We start from the raw sequence: 17889 nt of genomic DNA on the forward strand, positions 1-17889 counted from the left end.
GTCGCCAGGGCTGTGCCTGCGGGGAGCGCCCTTCTCTGCGCGGGACCCCCAACCAGGGGCGCCCCCAGACCGAGGGCACCTGGCCGGGCCCAGCTCTCGGCAGGAGGTGGCCAGCCCCAGATCCCCGGCCGTGGGGCAGCGCTTGGTGGGGCAGCACTCCCAGGGCCCAAGGTAGCTAAGAGAACAGGAGATAGCGTATGGGAGCTCAGCTTGGGGGCAGGGGGTTGGCACAAAGGGGTGCCTCGGTGCCCGCTGGCTGGAGACCAGTGACTTTCTACTCTGTGCCCTCACACCACAGCCTACGTGTCCAGCTGGGAGCTGCCCACTCCTGCCTGGGGGCGCAGGACGAGGCCCCTGACCCCACAAGGCCTGTGTCTCCAGCCTGTCCGGCAGCCCCAGGCTGGGGACAACATCCGCCTGAGCTCCCAGGCTGCCTGATCTGCTCCTGAGCAGGCCACGAAGCTGGAGGCGATGCTCCAGCTGCTGCTGCAGGTGTCTGGCCTGGAGACTTTCCTAATTACGTTAATTAGAGAGCAGGCAGGGCTTGGCTGAGCCAGGGCTGCTGCCTGCACAGGGCTTATCGGGAAGAGCAGGATTTGGCCAGAGGAACAGGGACCTTGGTGCAGACAGTGTGCGGCCTCCGCAGCCGTCCCCACAGTGAGCAGCATCCCCTGGCGCCCGCTGGCAGCCCAGCCCAGCCAGCCTGCTGGGGATGAGGCAGGCATCATGCCCTGCTCCTCCTGGGCTAAAAGAGAGGCACATGCCAGCCCAAAATAGGAGCGGAGGAAGCACAGCTTGTTCTTTCCACCAGGTAGGGAGACAGCGCCAGCTGCCTGGCCAGGGGAGCCCCGTGCCTCCATGTTGCAGAGGGGCAGGGAAACTGAGGCATGGGGCTGGCTGCTGCCCGCAGGCAGAGCAGGCGGAGGGTGTGGAAGATCGCAGTGTCCTGATTCCCAGCCACAGCCTGGTCACTGCCACATGGTGCTGGGATGCCCCACACCGAGCTGGGAGCACAGGAGCTGCAGGTGTGAACTGGCTTTTGCTCTGCCAGTGTTTCAGCTGCCTGGATTTTGCTCTGCCAGTGTTTCCGCTGCCTGCCTGGTCCCACTGGCCCCACAGCATCCTAATTCCTCAGGGGGGCACCTCCTGACACTGGCTTGGCCCTGCAAGGTCATGAAAGCCAGGGGTCAAGGGACAGGGGACACAGGGCATCCTACATGTCCCACGCAGGTTTTGTCCCTCTGTAACACAAGATGAGGGGCTGGGAAGGGAGCAGGACGCAGGGACCCCGTTTCCCAGCAGAGGTCCCGACAGGCAGGTGTCGTTTCCCCTTGTGCCCCACGCTGGCAGCAGGGACGGGTCCCCTCCCAGGCTTGTTCCCCAGGGGCTGCTGCCACCGTATGGAGAGGGCTCAGCCCCGGGGAGCCGGAGGGGCAGCGGGGTACCTGGGGTGTGCCGCCCTGGGCATCACTGCCTTGCCAGTGCCTCTGGTGCCCGCCCCGGACCGAAAGGACAATCTCAGCCCAAACCGCAGTTCCCAAACTGCAGCTGGGAGAGGTGGAAAGACCCCAGACAAGCTCAGATGGGGAATTTCCAACCTGCTCTGCCCCAAGGGCAGCAGTGATAGAGGGCACAAGCATCTCCTGTCACTGAGATGGTCCCCAGGAGCCCCCCAGGGCCAGATGCTGCCTGCAGGCACCGTGGTGCAAGGGTGCCCTGGCAGGGCCCGGCCAGGCCTCGCAGGCAGGGAAGGTGCGGGGGGTGAGGGGAGGCACCGGGGGCGCCGGTGTGGGGGGGGAATGGCGGGGGGTGGGGTGGGGGTGAGTTTTCCCGAGGGGGTTGGTGCATCATCAGGTTCCTGGTAAAAGTGGCTTTTTGGAGAGCAACTGGAAACAGCCCTGGATCCTCCCGAAGACAGGAGGGGAGGAATTGCAGGGGAAATCATATATGTTGTTAATATATGTATATAATTTCCCCAAATAATTAAGGAATTGTGGGAGACAGAGGGAAGAAAGAAATAAACCAGCAGGCAGTTACCGGTGCAGCCCCCCCACCCAGTACCAGTGCCCTGTGTGCTGGCCTGCCCTGGCAATGGGGAGCGTGTCCCCTGGGGGGGACGGGGACCCACCAAGCACCGCCTGGAGCCACTGGGTCCTGGGGGGCTTTGCTGCAGGGGACACCCAGCATGGCGAGGGGGTCTTCGTGTGCCGGGGGTGGCTGCGGAGGGGACGGACTTCCCTCCTTTCTCGGGGCTGTCAGCCGGATGGGGGGCTGACACCTGGGGGTGACAGCAGGGCTGACCCCCCCTCTCCATTATCCCTGAGCTGGGGGGGGTGTGGGGGAGCCCGAGGGGTGGCGGGGACCCCCGTAGAACCACCATGGCGTATGGTGGGGATGATTCCTAGCGAAACCTGCGGCGCTAGGACCCCCTCTCCCCCAGAGACGGCCACCTCCTGCACCCCCGGTCCGGGTCGCAGCTCGGCGGGGACCCCCCGCTCCTCCATAGCGGGGCGGGTGCCGGGAGGCGGAGGGAGGAGGAGGAGGAGGAAGAAGGGCCCCCCTCCCCGACGTTGCCCTTTTAAGGGGTTCCTTGAAACCGCGCCCGGGTTCCATGTTTGCAGCCCCAGCCCGGGCGGAGGAAACTCCATGTTGTAACAAAGTTTCCTCCGCGGCGCCGCTCCCGCGCCCGCCGCCCCGCGCCGCCACCGCCCCCGCCCCGCCTCCCCCCCCGGGGGCCGCGCCGGGGGGGGCCTCCCCCCCCCCCCGGCGCCCATGGAGCACCAGTCCATCATCGCCCAGGTTAGCAGGGAGGAGGGGAGCGCCCCGCTGCAGGAGAAAGGTAACGCGCGGGGGGGGGGGGGGGGGGGCGTCCTCTCCCGCACCGGAGGGGCGGGGGGGCGCTGGGGGCCTGCGGGGCGGGGGTCTGCTTTCGGAGGGAGGTGGGTGTGATGAGCTGCGGGCGGTCTCAGCCTGCCCAGTGCGTCTCGCTGCTCCAGGGCCGGAGGGGGATGCGCGGGGGTCTGGGGTGGGGGCGGGGTTTGGAGGGAGCGGGGGTGTCTGCAGCCGGCTGGGCGCGGGGGGTCGTGCCCCGTGTTCCCCCCCGCGCGCCCCGAGCCCCGTCGGTGACCGTGGGGTGCTCGGGGCCGCTGCGCGGGCCCCGGCGCTCGGCGTATCTGCGTTGTTTCCTCCGGAGGCGAGCGGGGGGATGCAGGCAGCGCCGGTGGGGAAACTGAGGCAGGGGCGGGGGGGGGGGGAACCGAGCCCCGGGGACCCCGCTGCAGCCCGGGGCGCGTCTCCGCGGCCCCTGCGCTCCCTCCGCCCCGCGCGGGGGGTTTGGCGGCGAGCGCTGCCCGCCCCGCCGCCCGATGCCGGGGTGCTGCCGTGGCCTGGGGAGCTGTCAGGGCCGGGGCGGGGGGGGACACACGGGGGACGCGACAAGCGTGGGCCCCCATGGGGAGCTCCTGCCCTACGGGCTCCCTCCATGGGGCGCCCCCCGCAAGGCTGCTGGGAGGCACAACCGGGGGGGAGCTGCGGCTGCGGGCCCAGGCCAGCCCCCCTCCCGCTCCAGGGAAGGATCCAGCCCGCGGGGCCGGTGGGAAAAGGGCTGGAGCCGCCGCGCTGCCCCCGGCGCCCGGGGCGGGCAGGAGCTGCCCCTCTGCCTCAGTTTCCCCCAGTTCCACCAATGGGAGCTGCGGGAACGGCGCTCAGGGGTGGGCACTTCGTCTTGATTGGTTTCTCGCCTCCGGTACGCTCGAGCTGGCCAATGAAAAGAGGACCAGGCTGGGGGCGGGGAAAAGAAGGCTGTAAGCCCCGCCTTTCCGGCGAGGCCACGCCCACAGGGCCACCCACCCGTGTGGGTCTGTGCCCCCCGCGGTGGGACAGCGGGACGAGCCGGGGGTCCACGACCCCCCCGGGCGGTGCCACAGTGTCCCCGGCTCCCACCCGGGGCAGGACCCGCTTTGTTATTGTAGGGTCTCTGGCAGCGTGGCAGGGGGCCCACAGGGGTCACCCGTGGGGGTAGGAGAGACACACCCGGGCGAGGGGCTGTGGGTGGTCTCCAGACACTCGCGTCGGTGGCGCTGCCCTGGCGCCAGCGCTTGGCGGGGCAGGAAGGGCGGCCAGACGGGTGCTGGGGGATGATAAGGGCGTGGGGGGCTCCATGGGAGCCCCCCAGCACCTCCCATGTCCGGCACCAAGGCCCTGAACCCGGCTCACCCGCCCTCCCCACTGTGCTGGGGTGGGGGGGATCACCGGGGGTGCCCCTGCCCTCTAACCTCTATTTCCACCCCTCCCAGGTACCCAGGCCCCCACCAAGAAGCCGCGGAGCCGTAGCATCCTCCAGTCCCTCTTCTGCTGCCTGTGCCGCGATGAGGGGGAGCCCTGCACTGGCACCACCGGCGCCCCGCTGCTGGTGGAGGAGAATGGGGCCCTGCCCAAGGTACCCCCCGCCCCCAGGCACCCCCCACACCTCCAGCCTGGCATCGGGGCTGGGGGGGGGGCTGAGCTGCCCATCCCCAGTGCTTCCCCTGTGCCAGGATGGGGAGTGAAAGAGGGTCCCGCACCCCCATCCCTCCTCTGGGTGGGCAGGAGGAGAGGGGGTGCCCCTCGCCACCCTGCTGACCCCTGGCTTTGCCTGTGCCCCCCCCCCCCACACCCCCTTCCCTGCAGGCTGCTGTCAAACACCTCCTGCCTGAGATAAAGCCGCAGGACGCCAGTAAGCTGTGCGTGGTCATCGACCTGGACGAGACGCTGGTGCACAGCTCCTTCAAGGTGGGGGACACCCCGGCCCTCTCCTGCCCCACACCCCCCACCCACTCTGCCTCTCCCCCCCCGCCAAGTGCTGCCCAGCACCCGGGCACCCGTAACCAGCACCCTGCTGGTTCCCAGCAGGAGCACACGGGGGGGGTTCCTGCTAGGGGGCAGGGGGTGCAGAGTGGGCGGAGGGCAGGCAGCGTTTGGGCAGGAGGTGCCTGCCTGGCACTGACCCTGCTGTGCCCTCCCCAGCCGGTGAACAACGCCGACTTCATCATTCCCGTGGAAATTGATGGCATCATGCACCAGGTAATGGGGGGGGGCCTGGTGGGCGGGGGGTATGGCCCCCTCTGCCCCCTTGCTGGGAACTGGGAGCCATTCCAGCACTTTGCACCGAGGGGCAGTCGGGGGCGTCAGGGTGCCGGGGCTGGCACCGTGGGGGGCAGAGGTGGGTGCCCCTCTTCCCAATGGGGTGGGCAGGTGTGGAGGGGCCCTGGCACAGTGCACTCCTGCAGTGGTCGGCCCTGGGTTCAAGTAATCCAGGATAGGCTGTGGTCTGGGCAGTCAGCCTGTTCTCGGTTACTTGGCTCCGGAGCTGGCTGAATGCTTCGCCCGGCACGTGCCGGCAGGGCCGTGGCATCTCGCATCCCACGTGGGGCGGCCCCCACGCACAGGGCACGGGCAGCCCTCTGCCCCCCTTGCCCAGCAGGGAGCCACTGGGTGGGACCAGGGGCACGAGGGTCCCCCGGGGTGGGTGTATAGGCGTGCTGGCTGGGGGCTGGGTCGCTGCTGCCGGCGGTGCGCTGCCCTCTGCCCCATGCCTGCAGGTGTATGTGCTCAAGCGGCCACACGTGGATGAGTTCCTGCAGCGCATGGGCGAGCTCTTCGAGTGTGTGCTCTTCACCGCCAGCCTGGCCAAGGTGGGTGCCACCACCACCCCCCACCAATGCCCTCCCTTTCCCGGCCACCCCTGGGGTGGCACAACTCCCCGTGCCTGCTCCACCCATGGGCATCACTGGCCCCTTGTCCTTTGCCTGAGCCTCCAAGGCGCTGGCCAGGGAGACTGAGGCACGGGGTGAGGTGGCGTGGGTGGAGAGCTGGGTGCCATCGTCACCGTGGGGTGGGCACCCAGTGACCCCCCCACCCGTGCCTGCAGTATGCAGACCCTGTGGCCGACCTGCTGGATAAATGGGGGGCTTTCCGAGCGCGGCTTTTCCGGGAATCCTGTGTCTTCCACCGCGGCAACTACGTGAAGGACCTGAGCCGCCTGGGCCGTGACCTGCGCCGCATCATCATTGTCGACAACTCGCCCGCATCCTACATTTTCCACCCCGATAACGCTGTACGTACCCCTGCGGTGAGGCTGGGGAGGGGGGCATGTAGGGGAGGGGCGGGGGGGGACAGAGGGGATGGAGGGGAGGTGGCAGGGCCCCCCCTCAGACACTGCCGGCTGCGCTGCCCGCAGGTGCCGGTGGCCTCCTGGTTCGATAACATGGCGGACACAGAGCTGCTGGACCTGCTGCCCTTCTTCGAGAGGCTCAGCAAGGTGGAAGACGTGTACGCAGTGCTCAAGAAGCAGCGGACTAACAGCTAGTGGCCCCCCCACCCCACCGGGTGCTGCCGGGGTGGGGGGCACTGCCGTGGCAGCCGGGTGCCTTGTTTTGGGGGGGGCCTGGTGTGCCCCCCCTATCGGCCTCCACAGCCCCGCTGGGCGCGGGTGCTCCCTGCCTGCTGGTGGTGGGAGATGTGGGTGCCCCCACCAGGGAACTGGGTGTCCCCCTTCCTGCGGAGGAGGAGGGGCTGTGGGTGACCCGCTGCCTTGCTGTGCTGGGGACCTGTTGGGGGGTCCTCCCCCACTGTCCCATCCTGCCCAGTCTGCGTTTCCCCTCCCCAAAACAGTTCTCAGGTCCTTCTCCCCTCTGTGTCCCCCCGAGTGGGGATGGGGGGGGGGTCAGCAGCTGCTGCTTTCCACTGCCTTTGGGGGGGGACTGGACCCCCCCCATCCAGACTCTGCCTGCTGGGGGGGCTGGTGCCCCTTGGCCCCTTTCTGCAGGAGGGCACAAGAAGGGTTAACTCCTTACAACCCCCAAAAAATGCAGGGGTTCTTACTGGCCTTGCTGCATGGGGCCGCCACTGTACCCTTACCTCTGCCCTTGGTGCAGCTCATCACCTTGGGGGGGGACATGTCCCTACCCCTCCTTCGTGCCTTCTGCTGCCCCCCGCCTAGGGGGTGTGTTTTGGGGGCAGCCTGGCCTCAGGGCTGAGGCCCTGGCCGCAAATGCCCCGCTCCACGTGCCTTGGGACACCACGTCTCCATACCCACCCCAGCCCTGCAAGGGGTGTGCCTGGGGGTGCTTTTAACTTACCCCCTCCAACCTCGGTTTCTTCCCATGGAGGGGGGGGTCTGGTGGCCTCCCCGCCCCCCTCCAGTTACACTGTGTCAGTGGGAGCCACTCCAGTCACCAACAGGAGCGTCCCCTCCTTCGGGGGGGGCCGGGGGTACGCACCCCTCTCCCCATCCATATGCAACTTTTCACCAAAGGCTGCAAGTCCTAGGGGTGGAGGGACTGCCATATCAGCCTTGGTGTGCCCCCCCGCCAGCCTTGTCCCAGCCCCCCAGCTGGGGCAGGGGTGGGTGGCACGGCAGGCCTCCCCTCCCTGCAGCCTGGGGTTACCCTGACCCCTGGGGGGTTGGGCTTGTGCCAGGGTGTCCCCCGGCCTTGAGGGGCTGGGGGCTCTCAGGGAGGGGTTTTGGTGGGGAGGGGAGGGGCGGCTGAGATCAACAGGCCTTTTTTAGCGTCGCAATATGGACAATGTCTCATATCTTTTTAGGGGGAAAAGCAACGGTTTCCCAAAAAATCATGGGTGCCTTTTTACCGCTGTGCCAGGGAAGGTGGGGGGGGACAGTATTTGGGGGAGGGATGTGAGGGGTTTTAGCTCTCCGATGCTGTCTGGCCGGGTCCTGCCGGCACTGCCTTTCTCCCAGCGCTGGGTGCCAGGGACAGGCAGGGGTCCCCCCAGACCTGCCTGCATCCCTGCCTCCAGGCCTTGCCCCATGGCAGGGAGGGTGGGATGCAGGACGCTGTGGCACACCCAACCCCCTGGACCCCTGCCTGCCCCAGGCCTGATGCTGCCCCTCCAGGAGGGTTGAACTCAGCACTTTATATTAGACAAGTCAAACGGCACCAGCGAAGCCCGCTGCCCAGCAAGGACCTATGGGTGCTGCAGCACCTGAGGAGCACAGCCCCTGCGCTGGACACCTTTAGGGGGGTCCACGGGCATCCAGAGGCAGCATTGGGGGGGGCTGGGGAGGGCTGGGGGACCAGATCCAAGTGCCTTCATGTGATTAAAGCTGTCAAACCATCTTGGAAAGGGTAGTCCTGTGTGGGGGGGTGTGCATGCGTGGGCATAGACATGTGCCACTTGTGTGGCACTAGTAGCTGTGCAGAGTGTTGGGGGGGGTGGGGGGGGTGAAGAGTCCTCGGAACCCCTAAATCCCCCTGGGAAGGGCAGATTCTGCAGGTCAGTGCTGGGGGTGTACCCTGGGCTGCAGGGTTGGGGGGGATCACCCCTTGCCTGGTGCTAAGGGGATACCCTCACACTCCAGAGGAGGCCCCCCACCCCCTGGCTGCCCTGGCACCCCCATCCTAACCCCTTCCCCCTCCTCCTGGGAAAAGGACACCAATGCCACAGGGATGGGTATCCTGCCCCTTAACACAGGGTGGGCTGAATTTACCATGTGGACTGCCCCCCCCCGGCTTGGGGAGGTGGGGGTTACAGATACTCTATTTCTCCTCAGTTTCTTCCAAATAAGCTGTCAGCCACCCCTGCATAGACTGGGGGTCATGGGGGGTGTGTGGGATTTGTGACACCCCCCCGGGCAGCCTGCTGCCAGCATGCAGGCGGTGGGGGGTGTCTGTGTGTCTCTTAGCTGCCCCCTCCCCATGCCCTCATTGGCCCTGTGCCTCCCCTCATTAATGAAGTCTGTCATCCCTAATAGCTACACTAATTACTGAGTTCGTTAGTAGCTCAGCATGTCCATCTGGGGGGCCCAGGGAGGGGGCGAGCCCTCTGGGGCTGGCATAGGGTCCACACCCCGTGTGCCACACCAGCAGGCTCATCCCTGGGACACAGGCACTGAGCAGAGAGCGGCCACCAGGGTGTCACACCCCACCCAAAACTCAGCCTAACACCCTTGCCGGGGCCTCTGCACCCAGGTAAGGGTCCCACAGGGGACACTGGCGTGGCGTACAGGGGATGGGAGCTGGGTGGCATGGTTAGGAGGGTTTTGGGAGCCAGGGGAGTGGAGGGCAGCAACACAGCCCAGCCCCATGGCATCAGGGCACCTTCGTGTTTGTGGCTGATACCCCCCCCCGCCCTGCTTCAGCCCATTGTTGTCACTTCAGGGATCCTTGGTTGGGGGAGTGCAGGCAGGACTTGGGGCTCACTGCAGCCCAGGCCTGGCACCGGGTGGTGGCCGGGGTGTGTGATGCCTGCCTTGCTCGTGGCCAGGGCTGCTGGCTCAGCAGGGCAGACAAGATAAGGCTGCGGCAATCCTGCAGGGCTGGGGAGGAGATAAGAGTGGGACAGGGAGCCCTGGGGCCTGCCTGCTGCTGCAAACCCTCACCTCCCAGATTTAGGTACCCACTGGTCATCCCCCAAAACCATCTTTGGGGCTGGGAGCCACTGGGCAAGGACTCCAGTGCCCTCTCATCTCCACCAGCACCAAGGGCACCATCAGGTACCACTGCTGGGGGCTGGGGCTTAGGGGCATAGGACAGGGCATAGGGCTTAGCCGTGCCACCATCCTATGCCCTGGCCCATGCCCCCAAACCCCAGCCCCGTGCCCCATCCCATCTTCAAGACTGGGGCTACAGAGACCCCCCAACACGGGGAGGCAAAGCCCATTGGGTAGTGAGCAGGGGTCTGGCCTCCAGCTGGGGGAGTGGCACAGCCTTGGGACCGTCCCATGGGCAGAGAAGTGATGTGCCAGGTAGGCGGTGGGACATGATGACATGTGGGGTGGGAAGGGGATGTCCCTGGAAGATGATGCTGCATTGCTGGTGGCTCTGAGCTGGTAGCACCAAAAACCCCGTCACCATGGGACTGGGGGAGTGGGGGGCAACAGCATAGCCCAGCCCTGTGGCATCAGCCTGTTGCTGACACTTTGGGAAACATTTTGTGGGGTTTAGTGCTCCATGGCTGGGAGGGTTTGGGGGTTTGGGGCTCTGGGGAGCAGAGGGCAGTGGCAGAGCCCAGCCCTGTGGCATCAGGGCACCTCCATGTTTGTGGCTAACACCATTCACCCCACCCCCGGCCTGGTTCAGCCCATTGCTGTCACTTTGGGAAAGCTTTTGGAGGGGGGCAGGCATCAAACCCCATCACCACGGGCTCAGTGTCAAGGGCCAAGAGGGGAGCAGGCCTGGGAAGGGCAGCAGGTACTACCCTGGGCACAGCAAGCATGCGGACAGGGTGCCCAGGGTTGCCCTGTGCTGCAATAGCACTTGATAGGAGGCAATCACCCCATGAGTAACGGGGCTCTTCAGGCGCCGTGAAGCCTTGGAGGGCCGTGGGGACCTTGACTCTGGGTTGTTCCTGCCCTTATATGGTGAACATAGGCTGGCACAGGAGGGGACAAAGGTCTCCTGCTGGGTGCTGGCACCTGAGCACTTTGCCTAGGTACACTCACCTGTGCCCAGGTCCGCAGGGAAGGTGAGGAGCTGAGCTGGGGTGGGGGGCTGGAGGGTGGGCATGGGAGGGGCAGCACATCCTACAGCCACCACTGCTCCTGGCACTACAGTGGCCTGGGGAGGGGGCTTGGGGCCCACCCGTGCCCCACCTTGGGGCTGCGCTGGGGGGACATCACCCCCCTGGAGCTGAGGGATGGGATGCGGGTGCTTTCAGGGCAGCATAGCGGGACCAGCCAGGGTCTTGCGGGTCTGGAGGAGCAGAGATCTCTCCACTGGGCACTGCTGGCTCTCCCTGCCAGCCCCCTGCCAGGGTACATGGGGGGCTTTGCTCAATGTCAGCTGCCTGACTCCCCCTGCCCGCTTGCTGGTGAGCACTGCCAGCCTAGCAGGGATGGCTGCGGGCAACACTGACAGCACCGGACTGAGCCCTGGCACACTCAACACCTCTGTGGGGCTGGGTTGTGCCCTGTCTGGGGGGGGATGGATCCAGAGGTGGGGTTGGGAATGGCAGGGGCTGAAGCAGGCAGAATGTGCTTGCACACGCGTGCACGTGTCGGTGTGTGCACACGCATGTGTGTGCAAGGCCGCCAGCAGTGGCCACGCTATGCTGCTCCATGTTGTGCCAAGCCGTGATGGGACCAGGCTGAGCAGGGCTGGTTCCTGCTGGTGCTGGGGAGGAGCAGGCCACTGCGCAGTGGTGTCACCCAGCTGTGGCTGCTGGGCTGGGAATGCCCTGTACAGCCCTGCCCCGTGCCAGGGCACCGGGCGGGGCACCGGGGTTCTCAGGAGACCCCACTCCTGCCCACCACAGACCCTGGCACAACCCCCATTAGCCACAGTGCCAGCCAGGCCAAGGGGGATGGCAGCCCCACTTGCATGCCTGCAGCCCTGGCCCCCGGGTGTCCCCTTCCCCTGTGTGGCCCTGGATGGGGAGTTTATGGCCTGGTTGGCTGCAGACCGGGCAGGGCAGCAGATGGCACAGCAGGCTGGTTCCCTCCCAGCTCTTAATGATACTGCCTGCCATTATTGAGGGTGTTGCCGATGCCCCAGCAGGTCCTCTTGCCTGCAGCACCCGTCACCATGGTGGAGCTCAGCACCAGAGTCAGCAGGACACTCAACAAGACCACGCCGGGCATCCAGATATGGCGAATCGAGGTGGGGATGGGCACAGCCTGGGCACCCATCACTGGGCTCTCTGGGGGGGGGATGCAGGAGGGAAACTACCCCTATTTGTGTCCTCAGTGCAGTACCCAGGGTTAAACGTGCCCAGGTTTTGGGGCTGGGGGCAGCGGAGTGGCTGGGGCTGGGGTGGGGGGGTTCCCACCAGTCCTGATGTCTCCCTTCCTTCTGCAGAACATGGAGATGGTGCCAGTGCCCACCAAAAGCTATGGCAACTTCTACGAGGGGGATTGCTACATCCTGCTGTTGGTAGGGCAGCCTGGGATTGCGGGGATGGGCTCTGCCCCAGGCAGGCTGGGGTGCAGGGAGTGGTGTCCCTGGCCAGGATGGCCTGGGGACATGGGGGCTCTTCTAGTGGGGACCTGTGTCCTGCAGACACGCAAGACTGGGAGCAGCTTCAGCTACAACATCCACTACTGGCTGGGCAAGGAGTCAAGCCAGGATGAGCAGGGGGCAGCCGCCATCTACACCACCCTGATGGATGACCACCTGGGCACAGTGGCCGTGCAGTATCGCGAGGTGCAGGGCCACGAGAGTGAGACCTTCCGCACCTACTTCAAGCAGGGACTCATGTACGTTGGTCACCCCTGGGAACCTGCTCCCACAGTGGGTAACAGTGGGGAGGAGTCCTCTGCATGCCCCCCATGGGGACATCCCCAGTGGGGACGGGGACAGCCCTGTCCCAGTGGGGTGTGGGAAGGAGGACGATGATCTGGAGCTGGTCTCGCTCCATCTACCATCTATGTGGGTGCACGGGGGTCCCCAAAGGCTTCCCTGTGCACAGAGGTGGGAGGGGGACCTTGTTTCAGCAAGAAGGGGGGCCCCAGGGCTGACACCGTGTCTGTCCCCCCCCAGCTATAAGAAGGGTGGGGTGGCCTCAGGCATGAAGCATGTGGAGACAAACACCTACAACGTCCAGCGCCTGCTGCATGTGAAGGGCAAGAAGAATGTGGTGGCAGGAGAGGTGAGTTATGGGGTGTAGGGGGTCCCCAGCCACCAACCTCTCTGTAGAGACACTCTCTGGGGTCAAGATCAGTCCAGAACCCCTCCCAGACACACTTGCCCTCAAGCAGAGGACAGAGTGGTTGTGGGACCATGCCACCTCACCTCAGGAGCAACCTCACCCCAGAAAGACCTTCTTGGGATAGGGAGGAGGAATACAGGCTGGAGGCATTAGCACTGAGCCAGGGCAGGTGGAGGCTGAGGATCCAGAGGGACCCAGGTGTCCTGCAGCTTGACCACCCCCCCACCCCACCCTATCCCATGCCACTGCAGGTGGAGATGAGCTGGAAAAGCTTCAACCAGGGGGACGTGTTCCTGCTAGACCTGGGCCAGCTTATCATCCAGTGGAACGGCCCTGAGAGCAACCAAAATGAGAGGCTGAAGGTACAGCTGGGGGGTCCCAGGGTCCCCCTCTGGAGGAAGGGGGTGACTGGCCACCCCCTCCCCAATTTGGGCTGACCCTTTCTCTTCTGGGTGCAGGCAATGATCCTGGCCAAGGACATCCGGGACCGGGAGCGTGGGGGCCGTGCCAAGGTGGGCGTAGTGGATGGTGAGAACGAGGGTGCCTCGCCAGAGCTCATGCAGGTCCTCACGCACGTGCTGGGTGAGAAGGGGGACATCAAGGCAGCCACCCCTGATGACAAAGTGGACCAGAAACTCAAGTCATCCCTCAAGCTCTACCAGTGAGTTGCGGGGGGGGGGGGGTGGGGGTGGGTTGCCCACAGAGGCATCTCACAGGATACCAGAGAGACGCAGCACTCAGCTCTGCTATGTTCCACAACTCCCATCGCCATGAAGAGCCACCAAGAGGGGTCAAGGCCACCACAGGGGTGGGGACATGTCCCTTGGATGCCGGGGGAGCAAGGGAGTCCCTGGTGCCAACAGGGTTGGTACATGATGGAAAGATGCTTGTGCAAGTGTGACCTTTGGACACAGTGGCAATGTCCCTGGGTGACCCCCATCATGTCTGATACCCTGTTGTCCCTCTTCATGGCCATGAGTGAGCTGCATGGCAGGGCAAAGCTGCAAACCAGGTTGCCACCATGGCAAGGCAAGAGTGCCACCTCTACCATGATCAGGGTGGGGAAGGGGATGGGGAGGGGACACCTGCACCCAACCCTGCCACCCCAAGATGGGGATGGGGATGGAGTTTTCCAGCCCTGTTTCTAATTCCTCCTCCTCCTCTCTTTTCCACTGCCAGCATCTCCAATGCCAGTGGGAACCTGGTCATACAGGAGGTGGCAACTCGACCCCTGACTCAAGATATGCTCCTGCATGAGGTGTGTCACCCATGGGATGCTTGGGGGTGCCCAATTTCCTTGGCAGCTTCACCCACCAAATCAGCTTTTGAAGGGTTAAAGCTGCCAAAAGGCCTAACTTCTGCTATTGTCCCCCTCCTCCAAGGACTGCTACATCCTTGATCAAGGAGGTCTCAAGATCTTTGTGTGGAAGGGCAAGAATGCCAACAAGGAGGAGAAGCAGCAGGCGATGAGCAGGGCACTGGTGGGTGATGGGTTAGGGGTTGGTTATGGGGTGGCCTGACTGTTCCCCAGGGTGCCAGGCACCCCATGCCCATGCTCTGGGTCCGAATCCCCCCCCAGGGTTTCATCAAAGCCAAGAACTACCCAGAGAGCACCAGCGTGGAGACAGAGAATGATGGGTCCGAGTCAACCATATTCAGGCAGCTCTTCCAGAAATGGACTGTCCCCAACCAGACCAGAGGGTTGGGCAAGACCAACACCGTGGGTAAAGTGGGTGAGTGTCCCCTTCTGATGCTTCAGGACTCCTTGGTTTGGGATGGGGGAGCTGTGGGGTCCTCCACAGCCAGCAGGATGGTCCTCAGCCCTCTGCCCTTCCCTGCAGCCAAGGTGGAGCAGGTGAAGTTTGACGCCACCACGCTGCACGCCAAACCCCAGATGGCTGCCCAGCAGAAGATGGTGGATGACGGATCTGGGGAGGTGGAGGTAGGGTGGCCAGGGCAGAATGTGGAACCCCCTTGGGGCATCCCCTGGGCTGTACTGGGGGATGCACCAGCCCTGGCAGCAGCATGTCCCCATCCCCATCCCTGTCCCACCAGGTCTGGCGTGTGGAGAACCTCGAGCTCACACCCGTGGAGAAGAGGTGGCTGGGCCATTTCTACGGTGGGGACTGCTACTTGGTGCTTTACACTTATTTCGTGGGGCCCAAGGTGAACCGCATCATCTACCTCTGGCAGGTGAGAAACCCAGATCACTGACTTGTGGGGTGGGACACAGGGGCACCTTCCCCGACTGGGGGTGCTCTGGCCCTGTGTGTGACCCCCATGGGAACAGCACGAGGGTTCCCTCTTCCCAAGAGGGACAAGGGGGCTGTGGTGGGTGCTGAGCCCCTTCCACCCTGCCTAGGGCCTCCAAGCCAGCACGGATGAGCTGGCTGCCTCTGCCTACCAAGCCGTCGCCCTGGACCAGAAGTACAACAATGAGCCCGTGCAGGTCCGTGTCACCATGGGCAAGGAGCCAGCCCACCTGATGGCCATCTTCAAGGGCAAGATGGTGGTGTACATGGTGAGTGTGGGGCTGCCCGGGGTGGGGAGCAGGCAGGTGGGTGTAGCTGTGGCACTGGTGGTGACCTCCTGTCTCTACCTGTCCCCCAGGGTGGCACCTTGCGGGTGGGCAACGAGGAGCCCACACCATCCACCCGCCTCTTCCAAGTGCGTGGCACCAATGAGTACAACACCAAGGCCTTCGAGGTGCCCATCCGCGCCTCATCCCTCAACTCCAATGATGTCTTCGTGCTCAAGACTCCCACCCGCTGCTACCTGTGGTGTGGGAAGGTGGGTACCACCGGGCACTGGTGTGGGTGCTGCCACCCCCAAGAGAAATGTTCCCACCTCCTCTTCCTCCTCCTCGGCTGGGTCTGGTGATGGAGCAGCCATGTTTGCTTGGCAGGGCTGCAGCGGGGATGAGCGTGAGATGGGCAAATCAGTGGCTGACATCATCTCCAAGACAGAGAAGTTAGTGATCGCAGAAGGACAGGAACCGCCTGAGTTCTGGGTGGCCCTGGGGGGCAAGTCCCAGTATGCTGACACCAAGAGGTACAGCCCTATGCCCGGGGCTCCCTTGTCCCTACCCACCCTCGGGGGTAAGATGGGCCACCAGTTCCCAAGCGGGATGAGCCCTGTTCCCACCACCACTGTCGTCTTGCCCCCTGCCAGGCTGCAGGAGGAGAATGCCTCTGTGTCCCCCCGACTCTTTGAGTGCTCCAACAAGACAGGCACCTTCTTGGCCACGGAGATTGTAGACTTCACCCAGGATGACCTAGAAGAACATGATGTTTATCTGCTTGACACCTGGGACCAGGTCAGCTGTAGGGGCACATGGCAGGGGGACACCTCTGATCCAACAAGGTGATGTCCCCAGGCAGGATGGAGGACCTGCAGCAGCCAGAGGTGGTGGGGTGGGAGGCTGGAAACCCCCATGTCCCTGGCCCCACACTATTTTTTTTTTCAAAGCCCGTGTGCTCCAGGGATAGCTGAGGATGGACTCTTGGTGCCCTTCCCTGTGGACAGACGCTGTGTGCCCCCAACACAGGTTGGGCATGGCCCCAGAGGGCCCTGTCTCACCCCAGTGGCGGACACAGCGGCCTCGTTGCAGGTTTTCTTCTGGATTGGGAAAGATGCCAATGAGTCGGAGAAGGAGGCGGCAGCGGTGATGGCGCAGGAGTACCTGCGGAGCGACCCCAGCGGGAGAGACCTTGACACCCCCATCATCGTGGTGAAGCAGGGCCATGAGCCCCCCACCTTCACGGGCTGGTTCCTGGCCTGGGACCCTCTCAAATGGGCTGTGAGTCACTGGGGGGGGGCTGGAAAGGCCAAGGGGGGGGCCCTTTGCAGATGGGACCAGATGTGGATCTTGCCCCAGCCAACATCTCTGGGGTGTGGGCAGCAGTTCGCCTGATGCCTGCCTGTGCCGACGGGCTGAGTGCTTTTGTCCCCTTCCCAGGACAAGAAATCCTATGAGGCGCTGAAAGCTGAGCTGGGGGATGAGGGCAGCCTCAAGCAGCTCACCTCAGTAAGTGGCATAGGGAAAGGGGGTGGCTGGGGTAGAAGTGGGCACAGAAGGCCCCTCTGGCCCCTCGGCAGGTGGCATGAGGAGCTGCAAGGACATGTCCTCTGCTGAGGGGACACCTGGAGCCAGCCTGGTGACTCCAACCCTGGAGCAGCCCCTGATGTGACCCTGTCCCTCCCATCCAGGAGTTCACATCCAGGCAGCAGGTCTTCACCACCACCACCCCGCTCCTCCCTGACAAACTGGAGACTCTGCCCCTCGACGTGCTGGTGAACACCTCAGCTGAGGACCTGCCACAGGGTGTGGATCCCAGCAGGAAGGAGGTAAGATGGGACAGGGGGGCTGCTGTGGGGACTGTGCGGAGCTCCTGGCATTATCTCTTCCTCCTCTCTCCTCCCTCAGTACCACCTCTCCGACCAGGACTTCCAGGCTGTTTTTGGCATGAGCCGCTCCACCTTCAGCAACCTGCCTTTGTGGAAACAACAGAAGCTGAAGAAGGACAAAGGACTCTTCTAGGGCAGGAGCACAGGGACAACACCAGCTTGTTATTTTTATTAAATAAAGTGGATTCAGAGAGCTGGGCTGTGTCTTCCCCCTGACCTCTGGGCTCAGCCCAGGTGTGGGGATTATTTGGCAGAGATGGCATGCAGGGGGACATGGGTCTTGACTGGGCACTGAGACAGGACAGAGAGGGACCCTCAGCTCCTTTTCCCTGGGTCCTTCCTTTACCCCCCCTGCGCTCAGACGTGATGCACAAGCTGCCCCCACCAAGGAGCCAGGGCTCCCCAGTCCCACGCTGAGAGCTGCAGCTTGGGGCTAAAGGTCCCATATACAGCTGGAGCCGCTCCCTCTGTTATCGCAAGAACCTCAGTAAATATGTGTGGTACCAAAGGTAAAAGCAACAAGCCCTAGGCTGACAGGATGGCACACGTGTGGGGACAGCACCTGCTGGGGACAGACACCAGGGATCACTTGTCCTTGCCCTGGGAGCGGAGGAAGGTATCCCCCTGTCCCCTGGGAACCGTGGGGACCTGGAAAGGGGCTGGAGGGTCCTCCGCAGCAACACCTCTCTGGGAGGGTGGGCTGGGATTTGCTTGTGCCAGGAGGCACTGAACACATACACACATGTTCCTGGGCAAGCAAGCAAAGTCCCAATGCCAAATGCAGGGGCAGAGGTGCAGTGCCCATCATCTGCAGTGTCCAAGAGGCAGCAGCCCAGG

At 64.3% G+C, this 17889-nt stretch overlaps 2 protein-coding genes across 2 annotated transcripts; both read left to right on the plus strand.

The window, feature by feature from the left end:
• The first annotated feature begins 1841 nt into the window (after positions 1-1841).
• On the plus strand, positions 1842-8117 carry CTDSP1 (CTD small phosphatase 1). Its single transcript, XM_064451340.1, has 7 exons — positions 1842-2839; positions 4296-4438; positions 4669-4770; positions 5005-5061; positions 5580-5672; positions 5909-6094; positions 6218-8117. The coding sequence occupies exons 1-7, from the start codon at positions 2773-2775 to the stop codon at positions 6344-6346; spliced, it is 777 nt and encodes a 258-aa protein (XP_064307410.1). The 5' UTR covers positions 1842-2772; the 3' UTR covers positions 6347-8117.
• A 1445-nt stretch (positions 8118-9562) lies between these two features.
• On the plus strand, positions 9563-17238 carry VIL1 (villin 1). Its single transcript, XM_064451341.1, has 20 exons — positions 9563-9745; positions 11512-11597; positions 11796-11870; positions 11997-12193; positions 12477-12585; positions 12897-13007; positions 13104-13306; positions 13825-13903; positions 14028-14126; positions 14225-14378; positions 14487-14587; positions 14701-14838; positions 15008-15166; positions 15256-15435; positions 15551-15696; positions 15817-15961; positions 16256-16444; positions 16604-16672; positions 16855-16992; positions 17072-17238. Exons 2-20 carry the CDS (start codon positions 11523-11525, stop codon positions 17183-17185), a joined length of 2481 nt encoding a protein of 826 aa, XP_064307411.1. The 5' UTR covers positions 9563-9745; positions 11512-11522; the 3' UTR covers positions 17186-17238.
• Positions 17239-17889: the final 651 nt, after the last annotated feature.

Source organism: Phalacrocorax carbo, chromosome 5 (assembly GCF_963921805.1).
Source record: "Phalacrocorax carbo chromosome 5, bPhaCar2.1, whole genome shotgun sequence".
NCBI classification, from domain to species: Eukaryota; Metazoa; Chordata; class Aves; order Suliformes; family Phalacrocoracidae; genus Phalacrocorax; species Phalacrocorax carbo.